Source organism: Rhinatrema bivittatum, chromosome 6, assembly GCF_901001135.1.
Source record: "Rhinatrema bivittatum chromosome 6, aRhiBiv1.1, whole genome shotgun sequence".
Classification (NCBI taxonomy): domain Eukaryota; kingdom Metazoa; phylum Chordata; class Amphibia; order Gymnophiona; family Rhinatrematidae; genus Rhinatrema; species Rhinatrema bivittatum.
The window spans coordinates 203,168,722-203,182,146 of NC_042620.1; the positions used below are offsets into that span (position 1 = coordinate 203,168,722).

The 13,425-nt window shown below is 48.9% G+C and overlaps 1 protein-coding gene across 2 annotated transcripts in view; it reads left to right on the forward strand.

The window, feature by feature from the left end:
• The window catches only part of LOC115093945 (RNA-binding protein 44-like), a 219,062-nt gene that overhangs the window by 46,729 nt on the left and 158,908 nt on the right, over nt 1-13,425 (forward strand). For both annotated transcript variants that reach the window (XM_029606424.1, XM_029606422.1), the window contains exon 4: nt 3,395-3,575. In XM_029606424.1, coding sequence (XP_029462284.1) covers nt 3,395-3,575 — 181 coding nt within the window. The remainder of the gene's footprint in view (nt 1-3,394; nt 3,576-13,425) is intronic.

The window sequence follows — 13,425 nt, forward strand, 5'->3', positions numbered from 1 at the left end:
ACGGGGCAGGAGAAGAAATTTAAGAATCTTGTAAAATTCGGACCCCAACCCATCTTGTCCCACTGCCTTCCCCACCTTTAATCCTTGAATCACAGAGTAAATTTCCTGCTCACTGATAGGTTTATTCAGCAAGTCAATTGGTCTGCAGATAGGTGCGGCCAAGCATGCCCTTGAAAAAAACCATCAGTGGCGGAAGGGTCTTGAGGCTTCGAAGCATATAAATCTTTATAATAGTCTAGGAACCTGGCAGAGATATCCGCCACCGAGTTCTTATGCGCTCCGCGAATACCGCAATGACCGACATTTGGCTCCTGGGCTGGACTAAATTGGCAAGTATTCTACTTGCCCGGTTACCGTACTTATATAATTGGTATTGGTAATACCATAGCGATTTTGAGGCCCTTTGATGGATCAGGGCGTTTAACACTTTGCGCACTTGGTCTACCTGGCCTTTAGTAGCAGCTGTCATATTGGCCATGTGGTTTTGCTGTGCCATTTTGAGCACTCCGGTAAGGCGCAGAATCTCTGCGTTACATTGCCGATTTACCTTTGCGACATAAGCTATAATATGGCCACGCATCACTGCCTTTCCGGCTTCCCATAGCGTGGCCGGAGGAACCCCTGGGGTGTTGTTGAACTCCAGGTATTCCTTCCAGTGTGTTTGCAAATAGGGGTGAAATGACTTATCTAAGAACAGATCAGATCACATACGCTAAGAGAGGTCCCCGCGGCCCGCATCCACATTTCAAAGTATGAGGGTAATCGGAGCATGGTCGGAGAGTGAAATGCTCCCCTATAGTAGCATCCACTACCGCAGAAAACATGGCGTTGGAGACTAGCAAGTAGTCTAATCGGGAGTACGACTGATGTGGATTAGAAAAAAAGGTAAATCCCATTCATCCGGATGCAGTACTTGCCATACGTCAAGCAACTGCAATTCCTGACAGAGGAAGTTGACTCCCAGTGGAGATCATGGCGGCATTAGGCTTGGGCGGTCTACAGTCTAATCGTTTATTGACAACCGTGTTAAAATCCTCTCCGACCACCAAAGTATAGTCCGACAGACCTGTTAGTAGGCCCACCAGTCTAGTGAAAAACTCATGAGAGTAAATGTTGGGCGCGTAAACATTACAAAACACCTCCTGTTGCTGATTAAGAACCCCGGCTGCAACCACATATCTTCCTTCTTTGTCATGCACACCCAGGTGAGCTGAAATGGCAATTGTTTGTGAAAAAGAATGGCTACTCCCTGCTTTTGGGATGAAAAAGAGGAGAAGATGCATTGGCCCACCCAATCCCGTTTTAGCTTTCCATGTTCCTCGTCCGTAAGATGTGTTTCTTGGAGAAACACCACTTAGGAGTGAAAGCACCGAAACATGGAAAGTAGCTTTTTCCTCTCTTTATCGTATACCATCCACATTTAAGGAGGTGACTAACCGTTGCCATGGTCCTGGTACAGATGATGTAGTAATAAGGAGGCCCAGGCTCCCAGCACTAGACACATTGTGAAGGAATCCCAGGGCCTCCCAGCCTGAGCCCCAGGACTTAGCCATAGTAAGATCAGCATATTTATTCCTTGGTCTTCTCCCCCCCACCACTCACACTGCATCCACACCATACCCACATAAACACTATACATACACTCCAAGAGGCACAGGCTCTCTCCCACAGGGGAATCATACAGATCCAGATATAAGGAGATGCCCCTCCTCCTAAATCCCCCAACACATAAGAAAAGCTTATAACCTGTATTCAACAAGATACGGGTTTCGGCCTGGCCTAGTGCTTCATTTCGGGTGTCCAGTAAGAACAGTCAGGCCTGGCATATTAGTAACAAAACAGATAACTGCACGTAATAACCCTTGGAACTCTGGCACATGCAAGGTCATGAAAAGTAGAGATCAGCGGTTTCAGTCTTCTCCCAGGGGCTGACCACCTATTGCCAACAGTGTTCAGTTAGGATGCAACTGCCCCTAGTCATCCAAAGTTAGACAGATACGGCAACTCAGGCCACTCCAGGATTTCCCAGCGAGGTTAAGAAAGATGAGACTTCCTCTTTTGACGTGAAAAAAAGCACTCTGTTACATGGTGCACTCTTAACTTGGCTGGGTAGAGGAGGGCAAAATGTATACCCCGTTTGTGTAGGTCAGAGCTGGCCGGAGACAACAGTTTCCTCTGTACTACTGTGGCTGCTGAAAAATCATTGAAAAGCAATATCTTGTGTCCCTGATATTCCACCGTGGATTGTTGTCTAAAGGCACGGAGTAGCTGGGTTTTGTATGCCCAATTAAGAATACGCGCCATAACTGGTCTCTCTTTGCTGGGGGCTTTGAGTGGTGGACCCACCCTGTGGATCCTCTCGCAGCGCAGCTTGTCATAAGGCAGTGTCAGGCCCAGCTGGCCGGGTCGCCATGTCTCCACAAAGATCAGCTCTCCCTCCTTCACCAATTCCGGCAACCCAATAATTTTTAGATTGTTACGCCTGCCTCGGTTTTCTAGGCCTGTAACTGCCACGTGGTGCTCCGAGTCCGCCAGCCGGTCCCCATAATCTGAGAGTACTTGCTCCGCCTGATCCAGCCTCTTGGTTTGCCCCTCCAGAGAGTCCCTTTGAGATCATCCATTGAAGTCTAGATTTTTAAGAGCCTTGCATCGAGTACTGCCGTCACACTTTTGGAGATTTGTTGCAGCATGTCTCCAGAGATTGCTGCCAGCACTTTGGGAGCCTCTGGGGCGGCTGCCATTTTAGGAGCACGCTGCCGACGATCAAACCCCCTCCTCGTGGTCCACAGGCGCATTCGAGCCAGGGCGCCCCAAATTTCACCAATCAGAGCTCGAACGTTTAGGGAGCCCTCCAGGGCAAAATTGCTGCAAAATTGTGGATTAAAGGGTAGATTTTAAGGGGAAACTGCGGAGAGGGGCCACAGAGCTCAAGCCCGAGATGTCGTTCCGATTAAGTCATCACCCGGAAGTCTGGGCCATTTTGATCTTTATCTGCTATCATATGCTATTTATATATCCATCATATATGGACTGACTCTGATGATTTTACATAGGAAATGAGATATGTGGACAAATAGGGGAATTAGCCAATCTTACTCTTGTTATGATCTGGAGTAAATCTGTTTAGAGGCTTCATGGGAGGCAATTTAAAGTTGTATATCCAGGGGGTTTATATTTGCCTCACTTTGCTGCACTGCTACCTCAAAGTGCTTAAAACATAACATTACTGAAAATAATATATAGTAGAAGGTTTCTCCCATTTGTTTCTTCTAGCAAAGATCTTTGAAAATATGAGTACATAATTCTGGTAGATATAGAAGCTTTGACTATTTGTGCCAGTTGCTAGAAGCATTTGGAAACTTTTGTGTTCAGTTGTGCTTTTGTATTTTGATAGGAATTTTACAAACAAGAAAACAGAATTGAGCTCCAGTCTTCTTACCAGTTTGGCAGTGCTTGAAGCCAGATACAAGGATATGAAAGAGAAATTATTAAGAGGCACGCCATTGGAGGCTCTACCACCACTATTAATGGAGTCTAAAATGAAAACAGATGCTGCATCCTGTATTCCTTCAATGGTACTGTTGTAATATTACTTAATTTACATTTTTCTTTCTGCACACTTGAAGAAATCGCTGAAGTTTTTTTTCGTTTGTTGGGATAGTTGGGCCTTGCAATTTCTTCCAGCTTCTTTGGATTTCTAGCTTAATCAGACCAGTGCTGAAATATGGCACCATGAGCTTTCATTTGCAACTACTCGGGGATTTTTTCCCCTTTGATATCCCCTCTAAATTCACTTAGACCTGTCATTGCAGTAACAGTCCTCGGCCATGGACATGCAATAGGGTTCTTCTAGAACACTGCAATCATGGGCCATAAATTCAGCTATTGGGCATTGACCATTGCACAGTGACTGGAACTCCCCCAGAGGCTGTGAATGCTAGCTGTGCAGTATCATCAGTTTAGGAAGCAGAAGATGTGAGCTAAGAATTGAATCCTGGTCCTCTGCATGGGTTGGCCATTAAACTGGTTTAAGTGAGATTCTCACCCCAAAATTGTGTACCAGTACTTATAGGAATAATTATACATATGGCGCTCTCTGAAAATTAATCTTTTCTCCTAGGACAAGCAGGATGGTACTCCTCATGTGGGTGACATCATTCGATGGAGCCCAGCACGGAAAACTTCTGTCAAAGTTTCTAGAAGGTTTGACCAACAGACTGAGCCTGCCCAGCCTGCTACTATCTGCACATCCATACGGGGTCCCCCTTCAGTCTCTTCTTTTCCGTGGTGCAGTTGCCTCAGAGTTGTGCAGCTCTCCATTTTTTCCTTGTTTTCTTGAATAGGTTTTGGATTCCTGTCGTTTTTATCGTAGGGTCCCCTTCGCGGTTGATGCCTCCTCGGTCTGGTAGGTTTTTCTATTGCTCTTTTTTCACAACTTTGTGGTTGATTCCCGACTTTCGCCTCGCGGTGACCGCCAGTCATTGATCGCATGCCGGGTGTTTTTATGGCATTGACCGGTTTTCATCGGTGTCCCTAGTGCCCGCGGACCATCTCCATCATGGATCCGCATGAGGTTTGCATCCTCTGCCTGGGGGCCTCGCTTGACATCCATGGGTGCCATCTGTGAGATCAAATGACCCCCACAAGGTATCGGGCACGCCTCATTAAGATGGAGAAACTTTTTGGGGCCCCGAAGTCTGCTCCTTCTACTCCTGCGTCGGTCCCATCGACGCAGAGAGGCCACAGGAAACCTTCGGATACGCTTCCTCTGGCCGTTCCTCTTACTAGTACCTCCAAGGATCGAGGGGACAGTGATAGATCCTCGAAGGTCTAACCATTTTGCCAGGCATTGGGATCTTCCACTTCCTTGGTGCCTGGAAAAGACCGGGCCGAGCACTGAAGAAGATCCTGCAAGGTCACCATCGACGCATGGCACCGGTGCCTGCCGAGCCGCCTCCAAAGCAACACCGGTCATCGGAGGCCCCATCCTCCAATGCCCCTGGTAGTCCTCTGCGTTCCCCACCGACATTGATGCTGGGTACTACACCACCTCTGAGATCCAAGGAAGAGCTGGTGACACCTCATCCCCCCTCCATCAATCCTGGCCACTCTGGACTTTCAGGAGGAGCTGGACCGCAGGAAGCACTCCATGGTGCTGAAAACGCTCCAGAGCATTGAGCTACTAGTGCCACCGGCCCCCATGCCGGTGCCTGAGCCTCCGCCATAGATGTTAGCACCCCTGCTAGAGCATCTGGACTTCCTCCTGGGCACCCTTCCGATGCAGCCGGTGCCCGAGGGACTCTCTGTTCCCCAGCGGCCACTGATGCCTTCCCCCGAAGCGATCCAGATTCTTGGGTCCTCCGAGGAGAAAGATACGGCCAATACCGTGTTTCCCAGACCATGGTTCCTCGAGCCTTTAACGGGTTCTTCTGGCCTACTGCGGCCTCCGGTCGTCTAGATGCTTAGGTACCCGTCGATGCTTACGGTGCCCTCGAGGCCTCCGAAGCCGTCAGAGCCCAGGGTTGATATCACTCATGGACCTCGCCCACAGCATACAGGCTCACAGGCCCAATGAGTCCACCTTGAAAAAGTCCCGGTGCTCCCGCACCCATGCCTTCACCCCTCCAGTTCGTGAGCACAGGGAGCTTGATGCCCTGGACAGGAAAGTCTTTCAAGGTGCCATGCTGGTGGCCCACATCACTGCCTACTGGCTTTATATGACCCAATATAACTGCAGTCTCTGGAAGCGGGTCCAGGACTTTGCTGAGGGCCTGCCTCAACAGCAGCAAGAGGCCCTCTCAGCCATTACCCTGCTGGGTCTGGAAGCGGGAAAGCATGAGGTGCGTTCCAGCTACAATGTTTTCGAGACAGCAGCCGGCGCAGCGGCAGTGGGCATCAGTGCTAGGAAATGGCATGGCTCCACGCCTCTGACCTCCAGCCAGAGGTCCAGGATAGGCTAGCTGATTTCCCCCCCCCCCCCGCATGGGTGAAAACATCTTTGGGGATAAAGTCTGGGATGCGGTAGCGCAATTAAAAGATCATAATGATACCCTTCAACAGCTTTCTGCTAGTGCCTCTGAAGGTCCGTCCTCGGCCAGGAAATCCTCCAGGCCGAGTTTCCGGAAGCCATTTTAACGGCAAAGGAAATATCCTCCAGCCTCTCGGGCTCGTACGCCACGCACCCACTCCAGGGGCCATCCTCACCAACAGCAAGCCCTGGCCATGGGCTTTTGACTGGCAGTGAGGGAGCGAAGGTCTGTTGATCATACCCCTGATGGCGGATCCCCTGGTCGGAGGCAGGCTCTTGAGCTTCGCTCATCATTTGGAGGAGATGACAGCAGACTGGTGGGTCCTCACTATTATCCATCAGGGGTACAGTCTAAACTTCAGTTGGCTCCCAGAGACCTCTCCCCCATGTCCATTGTGGGGGTTCAACCACCAGGTCATACTTCAGACAGAACTCACCACCCTCCTTGTGGTGGGTGCGGGGGAACTGCTCCCTCGCCATCAACAAGGCTGAGGGCTCTATTCGAGGTATTTCCTCATTCCGAAAAAGAATGGCAGTTGCGCCCCATCCTCGACCTCAGGGCATTGAACAAGTTTCTTGTGAGAGAAAAGTTCAAGATGGTTTCTCTGGGCAACTGATCTCGCTCTTCAAAGGAGGAGACTGACTTTGCTCCCTCGATCTCAAGAAGGCTTACGCACACATTGCAATTGTCCACAGCCTCTGGAAGTACCTCTGCTTCGTGGTGGGGAAAGCAGATTACCAGTACAAAGTGCTGCCATTTGGGCTGGCATCGGCCCCCCGTGATTTTACCAATTGCTTAGTGGTGGTGGCCGCCTACCTCTGGCGTCGCTTGGTGGTTGGTCTGGTTGGTCAAGAGCGACTCCCACTCCAGAGCCTTGCATGCTCTGATCTTGATGTTGCAGATGGAGGGGTTTGTCATAAATTTCTCCAAGTCTCATCTCTGCCCATCTCCTCAGCTGGACTTCATAGGTGCCAAGCTGGACACTGTGCAGGTGAAAGCTTTTTTATCCCGAGACCAGGCAATCGCCCTTGCCTCGCTGGCTGCCCTTGTCCAGAACACCCGGAGGGCGCCAGCTCACCTTCTGCTCCGCCTACTGGGCCAATTAGTGGCCTCCAACCATGTGACCTCTCTGGTTCACCTCTGCATGAGGAGAGCTCAATGGACCCTATGGTCCCAGTGGCAGTAGGTTTCCCAGGATCTCAAGGCACCTGTCACAGTCACGGATCCTCTAAGAGTGTCTCTGTCCTGGTGGGAAGATCTTTCCAAGCTGGAAAAAGGGCTTCTCTTCCAACCCTCTTCGCCTCAGGTGATTCTCACCACCGATGCTTCCCCTCAAGCCTGGGGAGCCCATGTGAATGGTATCCACACGCAGGGTCTCTGGACTGCCTCCGAAGCCCACTCTCAGATAAACTTGTTGGAGCTTCGAGCAATTCAGTATGTTCTGTGGGCATTCCAAGACCTGTTGTTGTCCAAGGATGTCCTAATTCAGACAGACAACCAAGTTGCGATGTGGTATATCAACAAGCAGGGCCGCACAGGTTAATTCCTCCTCTGCCACGAGGCAGTACAAGTGTGGACCTGGGCCCTTTCACAGGGAAAGTCTCTACGAGTGACCTACTTGCTGGGCCATCTCAATGTGCTAGCAGACTGTTTGAGGTGCTCCTTCTGGCCACACGACTGGTCATTCAAACTGGAGGTGGCTGCCGAGCTTATTTTGCCAGTGGGGTACACTGGATGAGGATCTCTTTACTTCACCACACAACCACAAGGTGAGCAGGTATTGCTCCCTAGTGTTAGGGGACAGCCATCCGGCCTGCGATGCCTTCTCCCTCCACTGGGGGACGGGCCTGCTGTACACGTACTCTCCTCTTGAGGACTCTGCTGAAGCTTCTGCAGGACAGAGGGACCATGATACTTGTGGCGCATTCTTGGCCCCGACAGGTCTGGTTCCCGCTCCTTTAGGACCTGTTGGTGTGGGCACCCATCTGGCTGGAGACTGCACCCAATTTCATCTTGCAGAACCAGGGCACCTGCGCCATCTGAATCTCTGGGTGCTGGCTCTCACAATTTGGATGTTGAGCATGTAGTCCTCTAGCCTTTGGAACTCTTGACTGTCTCCCAGGTCCTGGTGGCGTCTCGAAAGCCCTCCACCAGGAAGTCCTACAGCTTGAAGTGGAAAAGGTTTTCCATCTGGTGCAAGGGCTATGATTTGGACCCTTTCTCATGCCCCCTCCCTCAGCTGTTGGACTACCTGTGGCATCTGTCCGAGCCTGGGCTTCAGATTAGCTTAGTCAGGGTGCACCTCAGCACTGTCAGTGCGTACTATCAAGGTGTCGCTGGCATGCCCGTTTTGGTCCAACCTTTAGTTGGCTGCTTCATGCTGGGCCTCCTTCAGCTAAAGCCCCCTCTTCAGCCTCCGGTAGCATCTTGGGACCTCAAAATTGTCCTGGCGCGGCTCATGCATCCTCCTTTTGAGCTGCTGAAATCCTGCGACCTGAAGTTCCTCACCTGGAAAGTCATATGCCTGGTGGCAATTACTTCGGCATGTAGGGTCGGTGAGCTTCAGGCTGTGGTTTCGTATGCCCCATACACGAAGTTCTTTCATGATCGTGTAGTCTTGCATACGCATTCAAAATTACTGCCCAAAGTTGTAAATGATTTTCATATTAATCAGTCCATTGTTTTACTCACCTTCTTTCCGAGGCCTCATTCCCACCCAGGGGAACGGGCTCTCTTCATACCTTGGACTGTAAGAGGGCCTTGGCTTTCTACCTGGATCACACTGCCGGCCACCAACAGTCCACCCAGCTCTTTGTGTCCTTTGATTCCAATAGGCTGGAGTGGCAGTGGACCTTGTCGAACTGGCTGCCGGATTGCATCGCCTTCTGCTATGTGCAAACAGGCCTTTCGCTAGCCAGCTGAGTAAAGTCTCACTCTGTGCGGGCTATGGCGATGTCTGTAGCACATTTACATGCAGTCCCCATCATCGAGATCTGTCGAGCCACAACCTGGAGTTCTTTTCACATGTTTGTGGCTCATTATTACTTGGATAAAGATGGGCGTCAGGACAGTGCCTTTGATCAATCCATCCTACGCAACCTGTTCCAGGCTAGAACCCAACTCTTCATGCCTTGTGGAAACCAGACAGTCCCCTGCTGTTCCACAGTACTGCAGTTGTGCCCGTTTGCACTTTGTTCGGTCACTGTCTGTCTCTCCTGTTAGCAGGGGCCTTTTGGAGCTTGTTATTCACCCACATGTGAGGACTACCATCCTGCTTGTCCTAGGAAAAAATGCAGTTGCTTACCTGTAACAGGTGTTCTCCTAGGACAGCAGGATGTTAGTCCTCAGGAATCCCGCCTGCCTCCCCACGGAGTTGGGTTCCCCTTTCGGTTTGTTGTTTTATTTTTTTGCTCGTATTTTGCTTTGTTACAAGACTGAAGGAGGACCTCGCATGGACGTGCAGATTGTAGCAGGCTGGGCATGCTCAGTCTGCTGGTCAAAGCTTCTAGAAACTTTGACAAACGTTTTCCGTGCTGGGCTCCATCGGATGATGTCACCCACATATGAGGACTAACATCCTACTGTCCTAGGAGAAAACCTGTTACAGGTAAGCAACTATGCTTTCTTTCACCATAAAAAACATTCAAATAATCACTATACATATATATATTTTCTCTGGTCTTGTGTTATCCTCAAGGCACACAGTATTGATCTAAAATCATGGAGAGAACAAATCATTAATTATCTTGTTATCCTGTAGTCATGCAGTCTTGAAATTCTGGCTTAGAAGAAAGATGAAACACCCCTACCACTGGATTGCCATGGGTGTTATGCCTGCATCAGGTTGTAAAGAAAATGCCTGCCATTCCTCCTCATCCAGCCAGATCAGTCCAGATGTAATGCTTTCCAATTTGCAGATGGAGACAAACTACAGGTTTGCTAACATTGCTCCTTATAGGGTTCTATGCTGTGCTCAGCCTGCCAGTATTCTCTGTCTCCAGCAGATGATAGGCAAGCATCCCATGCTGTGTCTGAATTCTGATTTAGACTTTAGTGAAGGAGATGTGGGTCGACTGCTCCTGGAGTGATAGTCTTTGACTCCTTCTCCTGGTTGAGCTGTGTTTGGCTTGACAGCTTGTGGATCCCTCCCTTGGTGGAACAGCTCCTGAGGGGATAGACCTGAACTCCCTACCTCAGTGGAGAAAAATCTGATAGCCAAGAATTCTAGGGGAACTGGTTTGTGGCCCTCCTTCCCCCCTCCTTCCCCCCTTTTCCATCCTCTCAAATGCCTGGAAAAAACGTTTTATATGGGGCAGGAAACGGCTCCTGAGGGTGGCAGGGGATGCTCTGTTGCTTGTCTTAAGAGAGCCAGAAAGGAGGAGGAAAAAGATGCTTCTCTCCTTGATGTGACAGCTCTAAGGGCAATGATGAAGAGCTAGAAGATGGGAAATTTTCACCCATGGAGGAAGGCGAAAACTTGATGGTTTGGCTTTTTCATGAAGAGGAGTTTCCTTCCATAATTATTCTATCTTTGAAGATTTTGAATATTGCAGAGAATGGTGAGGAAAAGGTGAATTTGGCTGAGGATCTTATCATGATGGGTCTAAGAAAACATCCAAGTCTTTTCATCTGCATAGGTCAGTCAAGAAACTGATTTCCATGGAATGGGACTCCCCAGAGGCCAATTTTAAAGGAGGTAAGACTAAGCTTTATCCTCTGGGTGCTCAAGAGAGGGAGAAGCTGAGGACTTCTGAGGTGGATGTGCTCATTTGTGTGGTTACTAGGAAAAACTACTATCCCAATTAAGTTGGGAGACGGGAAGATTGAATTGGTGCTGAAGCAGGTATTTGAGGCAGCCAGTGTGGCTTTCCAGGTGGCTCTGTGCAGTGGGATCATAGTGAGAGCTGGCCTGCATCTGTCGCAGAGTATTCAGAATCTTCATTTACCACTAGCCTTTCTTCCCTCCCACTCACCCAGTTTCTAACCCAGTCAGTCACTTTTGGACCCATACTAAGGACACTCATTTTATTTTTGTCACCTATGCTTAATCATGTAAAAGGTCTTATTGAAAACCAAGTAGACTACATCTAGAACTCTTCTGTGATCCAACTCTCTGGGCATTCAGTCAAAGAAATATATCAGATCCATCTGACAAGACTTATCTCTGATAAAACCATGCTGCTTCGGATCGTGTAATCCATTGGATTCCAGAAACTGCACTGTCCTCTGTTTTAGAAGTGGTTCCATTAATTTACTCTCCACATAGGTCAGACTAACTGACCTATAGCTCCCAGCCTTCTCCTTATATCTACTTTTGTGACGAGGAACCATATTCAGCAGTCTCCAGTCCTCTGGAACTACACCTGACTCGTAAGAAGCTATGCAAAGTTCAGCCAACGGAGCTGACAGAACTTCCCTAAGTTCTCTTGATTCCCTTGGATGTATCCTGTTCGGTCTCATCGCTTTATGTACTTTTTGTTTATTTATCTCCTCACAAACATAGTCTTCTGAAAATTGAGATTTACCTCACTTTCAATTCTAATTGTGTTCATTTCTTGTAGATCTATACCTGACTTTTCCTCCGTGAACACCGAATAGAAATATTTGTTAAGCAAATCCACTTTTTCCTCCTCATCCTTTATATATTTCTTCCCTTAACATAGTAACTTAATAATGACAGCAGAAAAGGACTAGATGGCCTGTACAGTCTGCCAAGCAAGCTTGTTATGGTAGTATCTGCCGCTCTGTGCAGGATACCCCCAAGGGAAGTAACTGCTGCTCAATGCAGTTATCCCCATGCCTTATTATAAGGATTGTAAATATTACTGTCAATCAAAACCAATTAACTGTCAAGCCCATAAATTACTGCTAGCAATATTTGTATTGGGTGAGGAGCCTTCTTGATAATTCAGACAATGCTGCTTGAAGTTCTTTGCTTTGGGACTTCACTGTAGAAGCTATCCTGTGCTTTTTCCTTTATGTGTGTGTGCCAGTACCCCAGACTTAAAAGTCAGGCCCATGTTGGTTGTTGTCTGTATGCAGTTACCCTACCCCCCCCCCCCCCCCCCACCACCACCACCAAGTCTTACAATGCCATATATATATATATATATATATATTTTTTTTTTTTTATACAGTGCCATATATGTGTGTGTGTGTGTATATATATATATATTTGTATTTATTTATTTATTTTTTAAATTTTTTTTTATTTGTATTTATTTCACTCATGGTGAGTTTCATTTAGGAACTAAAGGCAGTGTCCCTAGCCTCCCAAAATTGTGCGGCCATGGGAAAACCACATAATTAGCTTGTTGCCTTATAATTTTCAATATGCCACAGAAACAGCATTCCTAAAAGCTTTCACACTTCTTAATTCAGTCTTTTGTAGAAAGCTACAGGGTGCCTGCCTGCCTGCCTTCAGTCTCAGCTCTCTCCCTGCTTCTGCTCTGACCCCTCCCCTCTCAATCAGCCTTTAGGGAACCTTCTTCTGATATTCCCCCACCCCCTTCAACCTGTCCTGAAGTGATCAGGGGCTGAGGAAGTGAAGTTGAAGTGGACAGAGAAAATAGCACGTTTGATCTCTTAAATCCTTATCAAACCAAAGATTATTTTGATATAATTCTTGGATGGAGTGATGTCCCTATAGAATCATTTCATCTTTATACAAAGATTACTGCATCTGCATATGTGGCCAGCCATACACTATTTACAAAGACCTGAATGTGTGTTGGAAGTCTGCAACTGCTGGTATCCTACAGCTGGTAGAGAGGACATTAATTTCAAGTGGGCAATCATCCAGGGTTCAAGACCTTGGTGGGAGAGCACTGATGCACCTCACCAGGGGTTTGGGTGCCAGTGCTGCATGCCACAGGTGTAGTGGCATGAGCACTCCTTAGTCTCTGTGCATCTGGTGGATTAGCTGGCTGGTTCTCTCATCCAAGGAGGCATCCCCCTTTACCATGGCTAGCCCTGCTTTCTGGGGCAATGGGCAGCCCACAACAGGTCCGAGGGGAGCAGGCTAATAATACTAGGCAGGGTTGGGGGAGACTGGGGTCAGAGTAGGGGATACTGGGCAGGGAGAGGGACAAGAAGGGGGCTTACTGCAGTACACTAAGGGCTAGATTTTAAAAGCCCTGCGCGCGTAAATCCGGCAGGGCACTTGCATGCCGGCAGCCTATTTTGCATAGGCTGCCGGCATGCGCAAAGCCCCAGGATGTGTGTAAGTCCTGGGGCTTCGTAAAAGGGGCGGGACTGGCGTGTCTGGGGGCGTGTCGGCAGTCCGGGGGCGTGTCCAGGGGCGTGGCGATGGTTCGGGGGCGGGCCGGGAGGGCATCCCGAGTCCCCAGGCACTGCGGACTGTGCTGGGGGATGCCGAGGCGGCGCGCGCAAGTTA